Raw genomic sequence first — 21146 nt, 5'->3', positions numbered from 1 at the left:
ACTGGCAACGACACACCTGAACAAAGACACCTTATAGAACAAGATTTACCCTTGCAATTGCAATTGCTAATTTGAAAACTTTAGCTTTGACTAAACCGGGGAATATCAGACTTCTACAGAAAGACCATTGCTTTCATATAGAGAGGTTCTGTACACAGCATGCTAATAGAAGGCAGGCTTTGCTATGTTTTTACTGTTTCTACAGTTTCTACTGCTTTAAAAAGAAAAAAGCAGTGGGCAACGTGCTTCCTTTAACAAGTGGTGCTTTAACGGTGATCCAGTTTATAAACAGCAAAAGTGTGAAAAATACATGTGCATGTTTCTTTTCATAATGTACTGTCACAAAGATGACATCTATTTCTAGGAAGCGAAAGAAAAAGATGCTTCTATTTTGATAAGAAAATAGTGGGGTTCAACTTGATTATAGTAGAACTTCACCCAAAAGGGAAAGTTCTGCTTTATATCCTCCTCCCCTCTCCTCTTCTTCATTTATTTATTTATTTTGGGGAGGGGGCGCAGGTACCCAGTTTTGACAGGTACCTGCTCTCCATTTCCGCTAGAATCACCATGATAAAATTCTTAATGTAGGGATTTGCTGCCCTCTACTATTTGTATTTGGTAATACCTTTTGCTTATTATTTACCACAGAGTTAGTTTGCTAATTGGGTAAGAAATCCCAATTGGAAGACTGTGATGTTATATAATGGGGAGTTTCCGGGAAGAAGATACAGAGAACTGAGCCAGAAGCAGAGACTATTGGGCATGTATTCCTATAAACTAATAGTTTATTTGCAGCTGACCATAGCTTCTTAAGTGTGTATCTGAATCCTTTTGACAGACAGGTCTCTGTCTTATTGTAATTGTCTCACATGCACAGTGCCAGATAGCTAGGTCTGTGCTACTGTATGTGTGTAGTTGTCACCTTCCATTATATTAGATTAACCTGTTTAATGAATTAGAGTTTATATGCAGCTCCTGTTATTTTAGTTAACCCTGTCCTTTCTGGTCTGGGATTCCAAAGCTGGTTTTAGCTCAGGGTTCAATCACCAGCACAGGCTAAAGCCAAGTTAGGCATTGGACAGCTACGTTTGGCAGAGGTCAAGTTGCCTGACAGATTAGAAACTACTAGAGACTAAGATGCAGAGTAAATAGGCTGACTCTGAGTTGCAGTGTCACATGATGGTTTCTGCTGGTGAGAATCTGTGTTCAAAGCTGGTTGAACAACGTTTGAAGGATTTCCCTATAACTGCCACATCATGATCATCCTCAGGCAGAAGATCCTTGCAATCAATAGGGGGCTTTATTGCAACCAATAGGGGGCTATGTCCAAAAATCCAGTACTGCACCCAGGCTCCATCAGGTCAGCAGGGCGGTGGAGACAGAGGCCTGCTTCTCCATGCTTATGTTTGTTTGTGCATTGGCATATGGCAAGAGGGGACATTTTACTCATGTTCGGTCTGTGGCTCCCTACAATCATTTCAGCCTGACGGCTCAAGAGTATCCCCAGAGAATTAAATTACAGGAAGACAATTAGGTTCCCTCTCTTCCTCTATACCAATTCATTGGGGACAGCCCTGGACCATTAAACCAGAACTAAACTTAAATTGTTGAGAACCCTAGGATTATCCCATGAACCAAAGATAAATAGAATGTCCCCTCTCTGCCATATGGTAATTTGCAGAATCTAAGGAGAAGTAGAGAGTAAGAGTCCAGTTACTTCTAGAATGTTGCAGAAAACAAGTAAGTGAGACTGTAGAAGAATCACACTTGTGGTGCGAATGTGGGAATCTAGGCAGCACTAGTTTGGGTCATTATTGTTCTGGGCTGAGGCGACCAATAGGGGGGTACAGACAGTCCTCCCAGTAGACAGCCCACACAGCTTCTCCCCACCAGACCTCCCTGCATAGACTGTATGTATTTCTTATAATCCCCCTAAAAATCCAGCATTTACTAGAAAATGTGCACAAAAATAAAATGCCAACAAAAAAAGTGTTAAACTACAATGAATATATAAATGAGGTTTTGCTGCTAGCAGCAGTCATGTGTTTCCACATCCAAAATGTATAATACCAAAAAGGTGCTGCGCAACCCAATAATATCTATAAGTGTGCATTCATATACATACCTACATCAAATATGTGTATAGAAATATGATAACATAAAACATACCTAACGACTTGTGATGAAACAAAAAACAAAGCAAAATATAAAATATTAATTGATGTAGTAACAATAATAAAGTCCTTGTAAAAAACTGCAAGACATATCTTCACATGCTCCAAATTTGTGTTAGCAGTGCAACGTCCACACATATATAATAGAAAATGCACCTCCCTGTGCCTGCACCTGTCAATGCTGCCGCTTACCTCCACTTATTGGCCAACTCTCAAGTTAGGTCAAAACCAGCCTTCCCAATATCATGGGTTATAATCTTTATCTCTTCACGATCCTATGAGGAAGTCATGCTGTTTGTGACGAAACGCATTAGAGACGTGGCTACATGACATCATCACACTGGAAACATGAGGTCAGCCATCTTACTTGCTGTACTTTGGATGGATGTTTATCCTTGAGGGGGCAACTTGTCTTTTAATGAAACAGGTAATTATTCTTGTGCACGGAATTAGTGCACTATGTTTGTGTGTATTATTCTTTTTATATGCAAATAAACTGACATCCTTTGGATTACTATACTATGAGAGATCTATTATTTCTCCCCTACCTTATTGGTTTTTATGAGAACCATTAAGCTGCTGTCAGGAGATCATGAAGAGATAAAGATTATAATCCATGATATTGGGAAGGCTGTTTCTGACCTAACATGATTTTAAGAGGCTAATGATCCATCTAGGAGCAAGAATAGAGCCATTCACTTGTTGGTTAAGGTACTGCAAGTTAGAGAATATCAGATATGGCTGAAAGGTCCATGATCTGTATAGCATCTAATGGAGTCTGTATGGAGTCACAAGTATATGAAGCCCTTTTCCCTCTCTGCTTATATTAATGGTGGAGTAAATTCTCAAATCACCATAAAATTTATTGGTGCCCATTTTGTTACATCCTCCACTACACAGCAAGGTCACAGCCCTGGGGTCAATGTCAGCCAACTAGACCTCTGAGGAGGTGGGGGCCACTACAAATAAAACCAATAACAAACCATAAAAAGCTATGCAAGTGAAACAGAAATGAAGGATACATAAAAGTGAAAGTTATTAGAAATAGAATATGGTCTGCTATTCATTCAAGAAAATAAAACCTAAAAAGGAGAAGAATACCAACATATCGTGACATCACTGTCCTACCTCTCCACCTCATTCAGTCAGAGAACGTCTTGTATTCATAAAAACCTAAGAAGCGGAAGAAGCCCAACAAACTGTGACATCAGTGCCCTGTCTCTCCACCTTCTCCAGTCAGCAAACACCTTGTATTCATTAACAAAAAGAAAAATACAAGGCATTCTGTAAAAGGCATCTAAGAAGATTGTAGCTATCACCGTAATAAAGCTGACTACTACAGTGACTTCCAGCTTCCATAGTGGTCCCTCAAATATAAAGTAAGCATACTTATATTGGTCTAAGCTGGACTAATGTAACCATACAATAAATATCATGCCTAGAAATAAATAATAATATTATTAATAAATAATAATATTAGTGCTGCGCTGCCGTGCTAAAATAAATGTTAACTCATATTCTGAAGTGATGTATCTAAAAATGAATAAATAAATTATATAAACCATTCAACAGTGACTTCTGTCCGTGATCAAACTATATACTTGTTGATAATTTCTATAGTAAAAAACATAATAAGGTGACCAAAAATTTTTTTTATATATATATATATATATATATATATATATATATATATAATTGCCTTGATGCAATCCAATCAATCAATGTCTGTGTTGAGTGAGCAGTCCTCTTGATAAATCAAAACAACTTGTGCCACCAAATGGAAGAAACAGCGGTGAGTATTAATATATCTATTTAGCCTAATGTGAATTTAGGCTAAAATCACTTTTTGTCCTAAAAGGACAGATGAAAACTGCTCCTGCTCCAGATCGCCTACTCAGATGGTTTCACGTTGCAGTATGCTAATAATCCACTTGGTGTCTCTCCAAAGTGCTGTTCCCTATGATGGATATGGATGGATTCCTCACTCTCACCTCCAGGGGTCTATTCCTCTTTATGTCCCCTCCAGAGCTCCACATACATGGTATCAAAAAGAAAACGAGAAATAGTGCCTTATCCTTTTTACCATTTTATTCATCCAATAACTAGTCCCACTCACATTAAGAACAATTAAAATGCGCCTGTGATAAATGCCTTTGTGTGTGCTCTGCACACTTCCTGTACTCGCCGTCAGCAAGCCGACAGAACGTGGTGATGTCAGAGCCCCTCCCCTACGCGTTACGCCACAGGGTCACGTGGCTTCATCAGGGTGATTTGATTGCCTGGAGCAGGATTTGATTGCCTGGATTGATCTGGAGCAGGAGCAGTTTTCATCTGTCCTTTTAGGACAAAAAGTGAATTAGCCTAAAGTCAAATTAGGCTAAATAGGAGGTGAGCGCATAATATATTAATACTCACCTTTGTTTCTTCCATTTGGTGGCACAAGTTGTTTTGATTTATCAAGAGGCCTGTTCACTCAACACAGACATTGTTTGATTGGATTGCATCAAGGCAATTATATATATATATATATATATATATATATATATATATAACAAAAAAAATATTTTTTTGGTCACCTTATTATGTTTTTTACTATAGAAATTATCAACAAGTATATAGTTTGATCACGGACAGAAGTCACTGTTGAATGGTTTATATAATTTATTTATTCATTTTTAGATACATCACTTCAGAATATGAGTTAATATTTATTTTAGCACGGGAGCGCAGCACTAATATTATTATTTTTTAATAATATTATTATTTATTTGTATGTTTAGCACTATTTATGAGTTGATGTAAGGAGCTAGCGAACCATATGTGCATTTCTAAATAATTTATTTGATTAATTGATTATTTATATCACTATTTGAATTTCACCATATTAGCTCACAAGCAATAATATCACTTAAATATCATGCCTAGAGTTCAGCTTTAAGCATGGTGTAAAAGAGTACAAGGCAAATGTCCAGCTTCTTTTAATGATAAAATTAGTTTTAACAGGAAAACACAAAACAGCCAATGCATTTCAGGGGTCAAACAAAGCCCCCCCCCCCTTCTGCAGGGCTCTGATTTAGGAATAGTAGGGCTCTAAAAGATGATATAAAATCAAGTTTAGCTGTTTCACATTTGAAAGGCTTACACACTTCTTATATTTTATTAAATGGCAATTTATGAAGCTGGCAAGATATAGTTCAGTTGAAATGTGATCAGCTTTCCACTTTGGGTTTACCCTAAATAAACACTTTTAACTATGCTCTTCAAAGTCACATGGCCCCAAGTTCAGGTAAAGCACTGTTTGACTTTATTCTACCTAAAAGCTGCTTTGTAGATGACACATGAGATGCGTTCTCCTTTTTTCTGCCTCTTCTCCATGAGATCTAAGAAATGTAATCAGCCAGTTTATTTTGCAGCCAAGTTACATTTTTTGTCTGCATCAATATTTCACCTGTTTCTAGAGTTCTGTCGGTGCCTAGCAGACTGCAAATGTCATCATTTTCTTCTCCTAATTTCATGCAGTCAAGGGAGGTAATTTATGAGCCAACAGCACAATATAAAGGTCTCAAAAATGCTTCTTTGGCAAAACTGGTAATTTTTTACTTCTTGTGCACCTGCTTTATTTCAGTGAAAAAGCTCTTCTGCACAGCAAACACCTTAAAAAGAGACCTTGCAGTAAAATGGCATTCCCACTGAGCTTTTTAATATAAGTGAAATAACCTAAAACCATTACCTCTATTTGTTTTGGCATAAATATCCTAAGATTGTGTACTTCATTGTGTTGCTTAAAGTTCAGTACTGTGAAAGTGACTTTCACTAAACATCCACTGTTGTATAAAAGAAACTGAGAGTTGCATCTAAGGTTGGACTGAATATGGTGATCCCACATCCTGGGTCATGAGGCTTGCATTCTACATTGTTGGCCATATGAATCTGGTGAGTGAGTAATTCCCCTATATTTGTACATGGTGGAGCACTATATCCTAATGAAGATTTGTCATCACTTAACTATATTGTCAAGAAAACAAGGATTGGGAACTGTTCACAAGATTGGATTGTTTGAACTTTATACTGATCATGTATTGGTTATATATGTTTGTTATTTATCCTAATTTAAGACATTAGAGTACAATTATTTTGGTGTAAAGGGCTAGCGTCTACTTTACATATACTGTAATTCTAAACATTCACTGTTGATGAATCAATCATTGTCATTTAAAACACATGCACCAGTAGGATTCACCTGCAGTGAATGTTTGGTGAATGTCAGATTCAACCCTATAGCGTCAAACTGATAAAACAGCTGTTTACATGAATGATCATTTCAGTGGCTTCCCTTCTTTCCTTTAATGGACTGTGCACAGTCTCACAAGACTTTGGAAGTTCAAGGGGAATACATTCAAGATGAGAGGCATGGGGACTTCAATGCTTAATGATACAGAGGAGTAAAGGGAAAGACATAATAATTCAAAAGCTAACTCACAAGCAACAGGGCTACCCTGCAATGGACACCCAGATTAAGTAAAACGTGCCAGTCCAGATTCACAAATTATCCCATGTGCATATTAAATATCTTGCATATACCATAAGTACCAAATTTATTTATGAGCAAAATAAAAAATAATGCATAATGATATGATTTGGTCTGGTGCTCCTCTTTTGGTTCAAGCTCACATGATGTCTGAGGCAGTAGGGGTGGCATAAAAGAAGGAAGTCAGGCAGTCCATACATGAGTCATTTTCTTTTTTCAACCATTAGGTTGAATGAAAAAAACTGATCCAATTCCCCCATCCACACACTCAATGTGGATGGGGGAATGCTCCCACTGAACTATTGTGTTCTGACAGCGAGGAGCCTTCATTGCCTTCAGAATACACTTATTACTGCTGCTGGCTATAGCCTGCAGGGCTGATCGAGAGGCAAAAATTCAATAGGGCAGTTGTACAGAAGTCGATTGGTAGACCGACTTTTGTACAGTCTTCGTGTCCATGTATGGATCAAAATTCAGCCAGTACCTGCTAAATCGGATGAATTTTGATTAGTGTATGGCTGGCTTAAAGTAGAAATTCAGTCAAAAGATCAAAAGCTAACTAAGGCTAAACCTACTCCCACCTGAATTCTAAGCATTTTCTATCTAACCCTGTAAAGAAAAGATCTGTATACTTACCTATTCTGAAGCTGTTCAGGTCCAGTCACATGATCTCTCCAGTGGCAACTTCTGTGTAGAGAAGAGATCGCCAACAACAGCTGCAAATGCCTGGGAGGTGATGTCACCCATAGGCTTACTATGAGGCATACAATATCAAGGGTTTAAACTTTTGATACAGAAAGTGATTGAAGACACAGCTGCACGGAATGAATGAACAGGAATTGTTCTGTACAGAGGGGCCTCCTGTTCATTCACAAACTGCTTGCTAGGCTTCAGTTATGAATGAACACAGTGAGTGATTAGTACTGATTGCTCACCATATACATTCAGAATAGGAAGGGGCTGGGAAATATGACATATTTATTGGCCACTACCCCACTCTTCATCCTGAAAGAATCCCTTTGTGCCCCAATGTAGCCAGCCAGAGGGAGAAGAGGGGAAGCTGGCAGTGCAGTCGGGACCAGGGGATCCTGGGCAGCTGAAAGCCAGTGGGAGGGAGAAGAAGGGGATCAGTTCCTGTAAATGCTGCCCCACCACACTGATCACTCCCTTCTGTCAAGGATCATCTTTCTTCTGCTTGTCACTCCCTTTTGAACTGATGAGGCCCAGGCCCCATACAGGAGGACCGGTGGTACCCCTTATCAGCAGCCCATACCTTTCCATTCTTCTCAGCTCCCTATTGTTTAAGGAGGCCTCCCTTCATATTTTGTGAAGCAGAAGTTGATCATCCTACAGCTGGATTATGTAGTTAGCAGTTGTAAATATTTTTTCAATTCAATTTTGGATTATCCTGCATTGCTAAGGCACAGCCCTGGCTTCTCTGCTATATTAGTCCACTTTTTAACCATCATCAGAGGGACAGTATTCAAATATCAAGGTCTATGGTATCAAAATCGGTGGCAGGGTCACAAGTGATAAGGTTGTAGTAGTCACCTTGTTCCTATCAACCACAGATACATCACTACATTACAAAGGTGTTTTTGTGAGCCATGAATAGAATGTCATAGGCTTCTTTCTTCTACTGCAAACTGTTGGTAATAAACAGTCTTCTGCTAGCCTTGAAGTGCCTGTTATAGTTCACAGAATACAAGATGTTCTGTAAATGGATCAGGGGAGCAAGGATGTATAAAAGACACTATGGTTTTTATGTATGAGAGCTACAGCTTTCATAGCCAAAGCAGTCAAAATTATAGCGAGAGCTGTATAATCTAGTTTAAATTGAGCTGTATTAAAGAGAAGACAGCAGTTCTAGAGGTATCATACTTCCCATGAGAGTTAACTATTTGTTACCCAGCACATTTTAATAAAAGATGTTTGCCTGGAATTTTGATTTAAGGCATTTAATTTTTTTCTGTTTTACATATTTAACAGGATGATCTTGGTGATTTCAATACACGCCTTTAATCTGGAGCAGTCCCATGCTCTTCTTGACCACAAGATATCCTAGGTCTTCTGGGCTGAATGATGCCCACTGTGAATGCAATGCAGAGAGTCATGGCCCTGTAGACAGTGGTGCGAATTTCATCATGTCAGTACCATTCTTTGCATCAGTAAGGATGGCCTAGCTCAAAAAAGGGGCAAATGTTTAAAGGACCTTGTGGCTTCACAGGACCAGACTAAATACTTTGGAATAGGTAAATAAGCCAGTGAGGGTCCTCAAGAATGGGGGAAGGGGTGGGGGTTGATTAAAGGATAACTAAATGTAATATGCTGAAGCCTACAATCCTTAAATAAGAGTCAATTATTTTTTTCACTGCAAGCACCTTGTGATGCAGTCCATCACTCTTCTTGCCTACTGGATTCCTTTGTAGCGTCATGTGAGTTCCTGTACAAACACAGGAGTGCCTTTTAACCCAGCATTGGAAGTGCAAACGGACAACATTTCATGGGGTGGAAACAGACAAAGCAATCTCCATGCTATATCCTCGACCATAGACTGGAAGGATGCAGCTTCTGATGTGTCTATTGGGTCTACATATACTATAATACAGGGTGTCAAGACACAAACTTCTCAGAAAACCATGGAGCACTATGTAGAGAAAGTAAAGCAGAAGAAGTTTTTCCTTTCTTGAAACACTATAGAGATAATGAGGTGAAGTTCTCCTGATTTTCATCACCCAAACACATGCAAGCGAAAATGCAGTTCTTTTTTACTGTTCTTGCATGTGAATGGGTATTCTTTTCAAAGTGAAATTTCACTACACTTGCTAAGCTTCTAAGGAGCATTCTAATGCAAAAGGCAAATTCCCTTGCAAAGGGAACAGTCTACTTGCCGTTAGTCTTAAAAGGTGAAGAGGAAGAGTCACTGCTGACTCATTTCATTGTGTGTACAAATTTCATTTTTTTTTCAGTGAAAGGGAAGGAGAAACGTAAAAAGGAGACTAGAGTTCCATATATAAAAATAACATGTATACATATGTAATATTTCATATTTATCAAACAAATAAAAATCCTTTTTTTTGCCCTGAGCATTGAAATAAGAATCATATATACAAAACTACTATACAGTCTCTTTAAAAAGAAATTATGTCTTGTATAATTCCAGGAGGAAATACTCCTATTTTGTAGGTAGGCAATTTAATACACTATTGTAAATAAATATTGCTTCTAATACCCAACCAAGCTGCATCATTATTCTGGGATAATTATCCCATTTTGCTGATTCATTTTTATTTAAACATGCTGAAACAAGACAATGGAACGAGCAAATGTTGAATCAGCAAAGTATTCCCTTTCTACAGCTCCAGCTTAAAAACTGTAAGATTATTTTTCCAATAGTATTCCTTAGTGGTCCACATGCAGAATTAGGCTACTCCATGGCACTGTTGGCACAACAAACTCCAATGTTAATTTGAAAGCACTATGGCATGGTGAGTTTTCACATACCTTGCCATTTTAACATGCTTCTTTTTGACCATACAACTGATAATCAGGTTCAGTATGTTCTGTACATAAAATGTCTATTAATACTTCAAGGTGCTATGTTATAAATAAACTATCAAAGCTGAAAATGTGCAAAGGAAAATGTGCAAAATGTGCAAAGATGCAACGAGTTATTGAATAGTTAGCCTTTGTTCCTATAAGACAGAGGGGGTATCTATACCACAAAATGGTGGTAGTATAGAATTAGATCTCTGAATGATTAAAAACAAATGCCACAGGATTATCTGCACTATTCAACCTGAGCTCAAAGGAGAAAGTAAACTTGATGTGTTGGAACACAGCTATTGACATATTTTTAGGTCATCTTTGTATCTAATTGGTCTGGTGATGACAATGATTTGCAGCTTACATAGTGATCGGTCAGGTATGAGATAAGCATATTTACATTAGTCCAAGTTGAACCAATGTAACCAAGCAATAAAAAAAACGTATTATTTATTGTTTTAAATGTAAAATTGACAGGATATCCAGCCACAATAACCGAAGACAGGAGCAGTGAAAGTTTCTGATCTATTTTGGACTGCATAATGATGACTTCACTCAGTACTTGACTACATTCTACCTGCTAAGTGATAACACCGCCCGCATAGGGGACTATGTAATCATATGCTATATTTCTGAGTTTTTTTATCAGGTGATACCATGTGTTCCTGCCTCATTAAAGTCTTGGGGCACAATGAAACATCCAAGGCATCTTTTTGGGCAAGTGTAAGAGCAGACAGTTATATTCAGCACATGTAGTAATATATTAGGGAATTATATTATGACTAATTTTCAAACTGTTGTCTGGATGTAGTGGTAGCCCCCCCGCCCCCAGCACATTCCAAAATATTAATTTTAAACATCCATTTAAATGCAAACTCTGGACTTGTCCCTCTAGTCACCCTGCTCCCTGGAAGTATTTTTTGCCTATTTTGTATACTTATATACTGTATAATAAATGAAATGAAAGTCAGCACACCAGACAGTTCCTTTTCCAAGGTTGTGAATATATTTGTAAAGCTCAAGTGGCTAAGAGATAAAACATACAATATATGCAGACAATAGGTAATACATAGGATGAGATCTTAAAACCCACTCCACTGTACTAGACAGAAATAGAGTAATGCATACAGTATAGTAGTGAGGCATAACAGAGTGGGTGAGATGAGAGACTGAAAAAATGATGCAAAGTAAGCCAAAGAAATACTGCACTATATTGTGGAAACCTGGAAGCCAGATGGAGGTAGAATAAAATGATAGTACGGTAAAGACTATTTCTTCAAGGCAAATACGTTTTTTAAATGATGGTTTAATTTATAAAGGGAAAAAAGCTCTCCAAACCTACCTGGTCCTGTTTGAAAAAGTAATTGCCCCTAAACCTAGTATCTGGTTGTGCCACCCTTGGCGGCAACAACTGCAATCAAGCATTTGCGATAAATGACAATGAGTCTTTCAACATCACTGTGGAGGAATTTTGGCCCACTCTTCTTTGCAGAATTGTCTTAATTCAGCCACATTGGAGGGTTTTCCAGCATGAACCGCCTGTTTAAGATCATGCCACAGCATCTCAATCTGATTTAAGTCTGGACTTTGACAAAGCCATTCCAAAACCTTAATTTTGTTTTTTTAACCATTCAGATGTGGACTTGCTGGTATGTTTCAGGACCTGCTGCATAATCCAAGTGCGCTTGAGGTCACGAATTTCAGGATTTTCAGGTAGAGTGTAGAATGCATGGTTCCATTAAATATATCAAGTCATCCAGGTCCTGATGCAGCAAAGCAGCCCCAGGCAGTCACACTACCACCGCCATGTTTGACTGTTGGTATGATGTTCTTTTTATGAAATGCTGTGTTAGTTTTACGCCAGATGTAACAAGACACACAGGGGTTTATTTACTAAAGCTGGAGAGTCCAAAATCAAACTCCCTTCTGCATAGAAACCAATCAGCTTCCAGGTTTCATTGCCAAAGCTTCATTGAACAAGCTGAGGTTAGAAGCTGATTGGTTTCTATGCAGAAGGGAGTCTGATTTTGGACTCTCCAGCTTTAGGAAATAAACCCCCCACTGTCCAAGAAGTTTGGTTTCATCAGTCCACAGGATATTTTCCCAAAAGTGTTGGGGATAATCAAGATATTATTTGGCAAATATGAAAATATGAGATGAGCCTTTGTGTTCTTTTTGGTAAACAGTGGCTTTCGCCTTGGAACTCTCCCATGGATGCCATTTTTGTCCGGTCTCTTTCTTACTGTTGAATCATGAACACTGACCTTTAAGTGATACTAAAGGTTTAAATGTAAACAAAAAAAACCACAAACATGTCATACTTATCTGCTCCGTGCAGTGGTTTTGCACAAAGCAGCGCAGATCCTCCTCTTCCTGGCCCCTCCCTCCTGTCAGGTGCCCCCACAGCAGGAAGCTTGCTATGGGGGCATCTGAGCAGGTGTGTTCCCAAGCCACTACTCCATGTGTCCATTCACACACGGAGCCACAGCTTGGCCCTGCCCCCTCTCTCTTCTCATTGACTCAGTGGCTCTGATGTGGCTCCCACTGCTGTCTCAGCCATTGAGGAGAGGGAGTCCCGGGATAGCAAAGACTCCAGTGCACATCACTGGATCAAGGGGGGAGCTTAGGTGAGTATTAGGGAGTCTGGGGGGGGATGCTACATAGAAAAGTTTTTTTATCTTCATGCATAAAATGCATGAAGGTAAAAAATGTTGAGCCTTTACAACCACTTTAACTGATGCAAGTAAAATCTGCAGTTCTTTAGATGTTGTACTGGGTTCTTTTATGACCTCCTGGATGAGTGGCCTTTGTGCTCTTTGAGTAGTTTTGGTAGACTGGCCACTCCTGGGAAAGTTCACTACTGTTCCAAGTTTTCCCATTTGTGGATTATGGCTCTCACCATGGTTTGCTGGAGTCCCAAAGCCTTAGGAATAGTTTTCTAGCTCTTTCCAGACTGATACATGTCAAATACTTTGTTTCTCATCTGTTCTTGAATATCTTTAGATCACGGCATGATGTGTTGCTTTTTTAGATATTTTAGTGTGCTTCACTTTGTCAGACAGCTTCTATTTAAGTGATTTATTGATTCAAAAGGTCTGGCAGTAATCAGGCATGGGTGTGTCAAGTGAAATTTAACTCAGCTTTCCAAAAAATGTGGTTAATCACAGTTCACTCATGATTTAGTGAGGGGGGAATTACTTTTCACATATGGCCAGTCAGATTTGGACAGCTTTTTTTCTCTTAATAAATTAATTCATCATTTAAAAACTGCATTGACTTGGGTTATCTTTGTGTAATATTAAAATTTGTTTGAAGATTTGAATCATGTGACAAATATGCAAAAAACTCAGGAAGGGGGCAAATACTTTTTCACAGCACTGTACCTTTATCAGATATCTTTATGCTGGTTACATGTTTCACATGATCTTCTTTCTCTTCTCTGGAAGTAATCAGTACTTAGTGATGTAGAAAGCTGCACTGACATCATTATTATTTTAGGGCAGGTCAATGATACTCAACACTTATTTGATGTCCTCACTCTTCCAGGTTGAATGACGCTGGATGGAAGACTGGGGCATCTAGTGACAGAAAGAAATTACTGTGGAGGGCAGCGGGTATTACAGCCAGAGCTGCTTTTTTAACACCTCCAGGGGACTTTTTTATTTTCCCATAGCTTAACATTAGGAAGTTTGGTTCTAAAGGCTCATGGTTTTTTACCTATTGGCTCCCATTGCTGTCAATCACAGCCAGTGTGCCATTGAGGAGAGAGCGGGGGTGAGGCTGAGTTGTGGCTCTACTGTATGTGTCTCATGGATACATAGAGCAGCAGCTTGGGGGCGAGCATGCAGCGGTGCACCCAGGGCAAGTGGCTTTCCTTGGGGGCACTGCTTGAGGGGGAGGAGCCAGCAGCGCTGGTGAGGACACGAAAGGAAGAGGATCGGAGCTGCTCTGTGCAAAACCACTGCACAGAGCAGATAAGTTTACACATGTATTTTTTTAAACAAAGTTTTAGTGTCATTTTAATCACCTTTACTTTTTTGACTATATAGTATCATGAAAGTTGATAACCCAAATCAGTTCTTTGTTAAGAGTGCTTGTTAGCAAATTTTTCAGACACTCTTATATGTGCAATATTTTCCTTCACCTTATTTTTTGATTCAGCTTCAAGGATTCTACTTCAGATCTTGCAGTCCAACACAGTGCAATAAGACACAGCTGTCACTACACGTTATGTGGTGCATTAACGTAGGTTGCATTAAGTGGTCTGCCAACACACCAAAATAGACTTATAAACAGACTTATACTAGTTTTTTCAATGCAGCTCACCTCAATATATGGTAGTTTCTTGTGGTGAGCTGCAGCGCAGGTGCGTTAAAGCTGCATTGGAATACCAATCACCGTAGTACAAACACTGGCAAGAAGAAGGGTTGATTTAACCCCTGATTCTTAAAAAGTATGTCCAGACAAATCATTTTTTTCTCAGTCTGGGATAAAGTAGGGAAGGGATAGAATCACTGTCAGATTGTTATTGTCATATGGGGTTCCATATAACTCTCACTTCACATTCTGCTCGTTTACCAGGCCAATGTTCAATGTCCAATGTTTTACCAGACAGGTGTGGAGCAATCTTTCTAAGACCCAGTTCACACCAATGCGGTGTGGGAAATGCTGCAAATCTTGCGCGTTTCCCGCGCTGCACTGCAGTCGCATCGTGTTCATGTGATCTGATGCAGGTGTCAATGATAAATTAATGACAAAATGCGATGAGATTGCCAGAAATCACTTTGCATGGGTGAGAACACCCATGTGATGCGATTCAGGTGCAGATTTAAAAAGGGTCCTGCACTTTTTTGGTGCGGATGCGATTTGAGCCTCACAAAGTGTATGGCTCAAATCGCACCGCACAGACATCTGCTTGTAATTTACACAGAAATGCGGAGACTCAGATAGTAAGAAAAACCCAACGAGAGTTTTACTCCTTCCTGACGAGTGTCATCTTTCTATTAAAATACAAACATTAATTCTAACCTTTCAGAATCTTGAAACAAAACTAAAAAAAAAAATAGAATCTAGAATTCAGTTTTTTGGGTCTTGAATATCTAATTTAGCATATTATTCCATAACAAATACAGGCTGTATCAGAAATCAAATCAAAATTTACAGATTTTGCCTAGCATATAGAGCTGACTTATTTGATTCACAAATATTGCTTGGTTAAAGTAAGTTTCTATCTTTTCTCACTTAACTGGAAATGGAATTTCAAATGTTTCACAAATTTCAGTTTTTGAAACTACTTATTCTGCCAGGCTCTGTATTACATGATATCATCAGTCAGAAGGGGAAGTGAGGTTGGAAGTCTTCCTCTCTGCCAAGCCTTTGTTTAGAAATGACAGCAGTGATCTGCTGAGCTGTCATCACATCAGAGACGGCAATGCTCTACAGAGATCCACACAACTCTGTTACGCTACCCTTTTCGGCAACCCCTCCACAGGAGCAGCAACACATGAAGGGGAAGGGACAAAAAGGCTGACTGAGGCTTGAAGGATAGCATGTTGTCATTCTATGCTATGAGCAGCCTATTTCCACTGAATGCCATAACAATTACAGAGAAGAATAATGCAGGCCATAGATGAATTTTCAGCCGATAAATGAAAAATCGGTCGGCCCGTTGCTGATGCTGCCACCGATGTCTGCGAAAAATGGCCGTTTTTCATGGATTTTCCAGCATGACCGATAAAAAGAAATGAGAAGATCCGCAAAAAATGGCCGATGGGCTGGCCCCACTAACGGCGTGAATATCGACCGATTTTTCGGCTGATAAATGACCCGTCTATGGCCTGCATTAGTGCCTGCTTACTGCAGCTATCCGTGCCTATGTCAATTTTAAAGGAGTAGTTCAGCCTACCCACATTGCATAGAGAAACACAGGGACCCAATGATGATGTTATTGTATCTTAAATAAGACATATGATGAAAACGTAAAGGTTTTATTTTAACATTTTTTTACATGGTTGATATGAAGGGGAAAGAGGAATCAGGGAATTGAAAATATGAGCAAATTCAACTTCAGCTTTCATTTCTTGTTACAGATGCATACATTCTTGTCATTAGAGCATTGGTATGTATTAACTAAACAATCACGCTCAGCATCAGTGTAATCTGGGGGAAAATAGTAACTGGCTGATAAAATCTACTGGTAAATTCGATCAAGTATTTTCTTTAAAGCCCAAATACAGAAAAGGCTCTATTAAATTTCATAAAGCTTACTTGTTTAGTGATAGGTCAAGGATAAACCTGGATCCAAAGGCCTCTATCTGGAAACTGGCTTGAGCAAGATGCACAGCCTGTAAGAAGAAAATCAAATATAATTACATTTCAATTTGCAGTTATGAAACCTACTTGGAGGGAATACAGTACTAATAGTTGTTTTAACAGTTTGTCTACACTGTAGATTAATGACCCTGTAATATCATTCCATATTTTATCTTACTCATTCATATTGGGGAATTAAAATTAACATTTTAATCTCCCAGACAGCTCTGATTATTTATCTACCATGGTTCTGCAATTAGGAAGCACATAGGTAAGATCAGATATTTCATTATATTTTATGGGTGGGTCAGATCTTTCCTTGCAGCGGTAGTTAACTGTGGCATGAAAAAAAACCCCTGCAAGGCAATGGCATCATATGCTAGTATGCATTGCACATGTCACTGCTGACATGGCTTCCAACTTCACCCGGTCTTGCTTCTGGGTTTGCTGGCTCCAGTCCTTTGAATGGCTGAGCATTCACATTGGGAGCCATAGCTACAGCACAGAGCTGTCTTTTCAGAGCACATGTGTCGGTGACGTCACCAACTTCATCCTGTGTGAATATCTCCTAAACATCGCATGCCTAGGAGATATTTACTGTACTTACCTTAAGGCTTACCTGTAGGTACAAGTTCAAAAGCAGAGTTTACTACTGCTTTAATCCCTCATGTGTATGAACATAGCCAATAACATAAACCATAGTTAAAGTGTTACTAAACCCACAACAGTAACAACAGTCTGTATATGCAGTAAAGCATGCTTGTTATACTCACTGTGGAACCTAAGGGGTTAGTCCTCTGCATTGTGTAAAATGTCTGTCTTCTCTGATCCTCCCCTTCTTTTGCTGTCCCCAATCCACCTGCCATAGTTAGAGCAGCAGTGCCAGGTCTCCACATGCTCTGTTTGGTATGTATTGCTTGAGAGCTTTTGGGTTTTTTTTTTTTGGGGGGGGGTGTGCATGTGGATCAGCATAGGGCCTATCAGTGCTGTCCAGACAGAAGGTCAGCGGTTATGCAGCCTCATAGGACAGTCAGAGGAATATGAAAACTCTTCCTACAAGATTAACCAGTGCTCAGCTGGACACTGATAGAAGACCACAAGACTGCTATATACTGTTGATGAGAAAAGGTATTTAGCAGCTTGTATTTATTAAAATAATTTCCATATTCTATGTATTGTGCAGAACTGTATATCGTGAATGCAAGGTCATGGGTTTAGTAACACTTTAAAGGAAGCCTTCCTTGAGAGAAAAATCTGCCAGTGTACAGATAAATGTTACATTGTAATACTAAAGTCCAAGGTTTTGTGGAAATATGTTGGAGATTAAAAAAATGAAGAAATGGCAGTTTTTTACTGCTGACTTACATCTCCCTGATTAACCGCCCTTTCCCAAATCTGTATCTAAATATTCCCCAGCATGTTTCCCCATCCTTGGATATATAGTATTTATAAATGTCACTCTTTTAGGGCATAGCAGCTGATACTTTGCATGGTTGGTGACTCTCAGTTGTGACTATCACTGACAGCTCGAGTCCCCACTGATGTTTGTGAACCAATCGGAATAGTTCTGATAATGACATAGTGGAGGCTTCAGTGAAAAAATAAAAGCCTTCTTTTGGCTGTAGTGCCATCTATTTAAAACTGTAATTGTCAGCTATAAAGGTATCCATAGATTATAGAAAAATTAATTAATAACAATATCTATATTATAATTTTGTTTTACATTTTTGCACATTTGTCAGTCTAAGACAGGGGTGGGCAAACTTTTTGACTTGAGGGCCGCAATGGGTTCATATATTGGACCCGGGGGGGCGGACCAAGAGTAGATGAATTATGTGTATGTGTCATCCATAGTAAGTATAGTAATATTCCCCCATAGTAAGCATAGTAATTAATCCCCCATATAGTAATTCATCCCCCATAGTAATTCATCCCCCATATAGTAATTCATCCCCCATATAGTAATTCATCCCCCATAGTAATTCATCCCCCCTATAGTAATTCATCCCCCCTATAGTAATTCATCCCCCATAGTAATTCATCCCCCCTATAGTAATTCATCCCCCCTATAGTAATTCATCCCCCATAGTAATTCATCCCCCATATAGTAATTCATCCCCCATAGTAATTCATCCCTCATATAGTAATTCATCCCCCATATAGTAATTCATCCCCCATATAGTAATTCATCCCTCATATAGTAATTCATCCCCCATAGTAATTCATCCCTCATATAGTAATTCATCCCCCATATAGTAATTCATCCCCCATATAGTAATTCATCCCTCATATAGTAATTCATCCCCCATATAGTAATTCATCCCCCATATAGTAATTTATCCTCCATATAGTAATTCATCCCCCATAGTAATTCATCCCCCCTATAGTAATTCATCCCTCATAGTAATTCATCCCCCCTATAGTAATTCATCCCCCATAGTAATTCATCCCCATATAGTAATTCATCCCCCATAGTAATTCATCCCCCATATTAATTCATCCCCCATATTAATTCATCCCCCCTATAGTAATTCATCCCCCATAGTAATTCATCCCCCATATAGTAATTCATCCCCCATAGTAATTCATCCCCCATAGTAATTCATCCCCATATAGTAATTCATCCCCCATAGTAATTCATCCCCCATATTAATTCATCCCCCATATTAATTCATCCCCCCTATAGTAATTCATCCCCCATAGTAATTCATCCCCCATATAGTAATTCATCCCCCATAGTAATTCATCCCCCATATAGTAATTCATCCCCCATAGTAATTCATCCCCCATATAGTAATTCATCCCCCATATAGTAATTCATCCCTCATATAGTAATTCATCCCCCATAGTAATTCATCCCTCATATAGTAATTCATCCCCCATATAGTAATTCATCCCCCATATAGTAATTCATCCCTCATATAGTAATTCATCCCCCATATAGTAATTCATCCCCCATATAGTAATTTATCCTCCATATAGTAATTCATCCCCCATAGTAATTCATCCCCCCTATAGTAATTCATCCCCCATAGTAATTCATCCCCCCTATAGTAATTCATCCCCCATAGTAATTCATCCCCATATAGTAATTCATCCCCCATAGTAATTCATCCCCCATATTAATTCATCCCCCATATTAATTCATCCCCCCTATAGTAATTCATCCCCCATAGTAATTCACCCCCCATATAGTAATTCATCCCCCATATAGTAATTCATCCCCTATAGTAATTCATCCCCCATAGTAATTCATCCCCATATAGTAATTCATCCCCCATAGTAATTCATCCCCCCATATTAATTCATCCCCCATATTAATTCATCCCCCCTATAGTAATTCATCCCCCATAGTAATTCATCCCCCATATAGTAATTCATCCCCCATATAGTAATTCATCCCCCATAGTAATTCATCCCCCATATAGTAATTCATCCCCCATAGTAATTCATCCCCCATATAGTAATTCATCCCCCATATAGTAATTCATCCCCCATATAGTAATTCATCCCCCATAGTAATTCATCCCCCATATAGTAATTCATCCCCCATAGTAATTCATCCCCCATATAGTAATCCATTCCCCATATTAATTCATCCCCCATATAGTAATCCATTCCCCATATTAATTCATCCCCCATATTAAGTCCTCAAGTCCCCCCTGTGTCAATTCACTTACCTTTGCTCCGCGCGTTCCTCTCGCCGTGTCCCGCGCCGTTCCGGTGTAGCATGAAAATCTGTCTCCTATGAGGATCTGTCCCCCTCGACGTATCTGCGCATGTGCCAGTTTCAGGCATTAGCAGCTGATCGGCGATCTCCGGCACATGCGCAGATACGTCGAGGGGGACAGATCCTCATAGGAGACAGATTTTCATGCTACACCGGTCTTCAGAGCGGACTGTGAGAGAAGCCTAGCTCCGCAGGCCGGATTAAAAGGTCTGCCGGGCCGTAGTTTGCCCATTGCTGGTCTATGATAAATAAACAGCTTTTCTTTTATTGAAAAAGTGTAACGAATAAAGTCCTGTTATTTTTCTTTAAAAAAAATATAAAAATAGTTTTGGTATGCAAACTTTTCATAGAGTTATTGTCAAAGAAAGTGCATATACACAGTACGGTAGTTAAAATGTTTTTGAAGTTGTGAATAGAGTAGCGGTAGATTAACACCCGTCAAGCCTGTATTACTATCTATGTTCCAGTCTGGTGGGATCATGCCCTGTGTTTGTCATAAAAACAAATCAAAACAGAAAGCTATGGTTAATCCAAAAATTGAGAATTATCACCAAAACATGAATTGAATCTTCCAATGCAAACACTTGTTCTCCACACTTACTAGATGTCAAGAGAAACCTCCCCAATGAAACACAAACAGCAAAAAAATAAAAGAACAGAGGTTTAGCTAGAGGAGTAACTAGAAACTTCAGGGCCAGGTGTAAGAAACCATAAAGGGACATCCTGGTCCCCAGCCGACGCCATTCCCTTCATATAGGGGCCCTTCCCTCTAAGCCTGGTGGCAGAACGCCAGAACCCAGTCGTAAGTGCAACCTTTGTGACCCTGTTAGTTCCGCCACTGATGTCAGTAGTTTTT

At 39.1% G+C, this 21146-nt stretch overlaps 1 protein-coding gene across 4 annotated transcripts in view; it reads right to left on the bottom strand.

Annotated features, from left to right (window-relative positions):
- ADAM23 (ADAM metallopeptidase domain 23) overlaps nt 1–21146 on the bottom strand; it is a 243664-nt gene that overhangs the window by 123558 nt on the left and 98960 nt on the right. For all 4 annotated transcript variants that reach the window (XM_089671082.1, XM_089671098.1, XM_089671077.1 and 1 more), the window contains exon 3: nt 16516–16592. In XM_089671082.1, coding sequence (XP_089527208.1) covers nt 16516–16592 — 77 coding nt within the window. The remainder of the gene's footprint in view (nt 1–16515; nt 16593–21146) is intronic.

Source organism: Staurois parvus, unplaced genomic scaffold (assembly GCF_062004578.1).
Source record: "Staurois parvus isolate SC_StPar_1 unplaced genomic scaffold, SC_StPar_1.0 ptg000011l, whole genome shotgun sequence".
Classification (NCBI taxonomy): domain Eukaryota; kingdom Metazoa; phylum Chordata; class Amphibia; order Anura; family Ranidae; genus Staurois; species Staurois parvus.
This window is presented reverse-complemented; position numbering and strand designations above follow the sequence as displayed.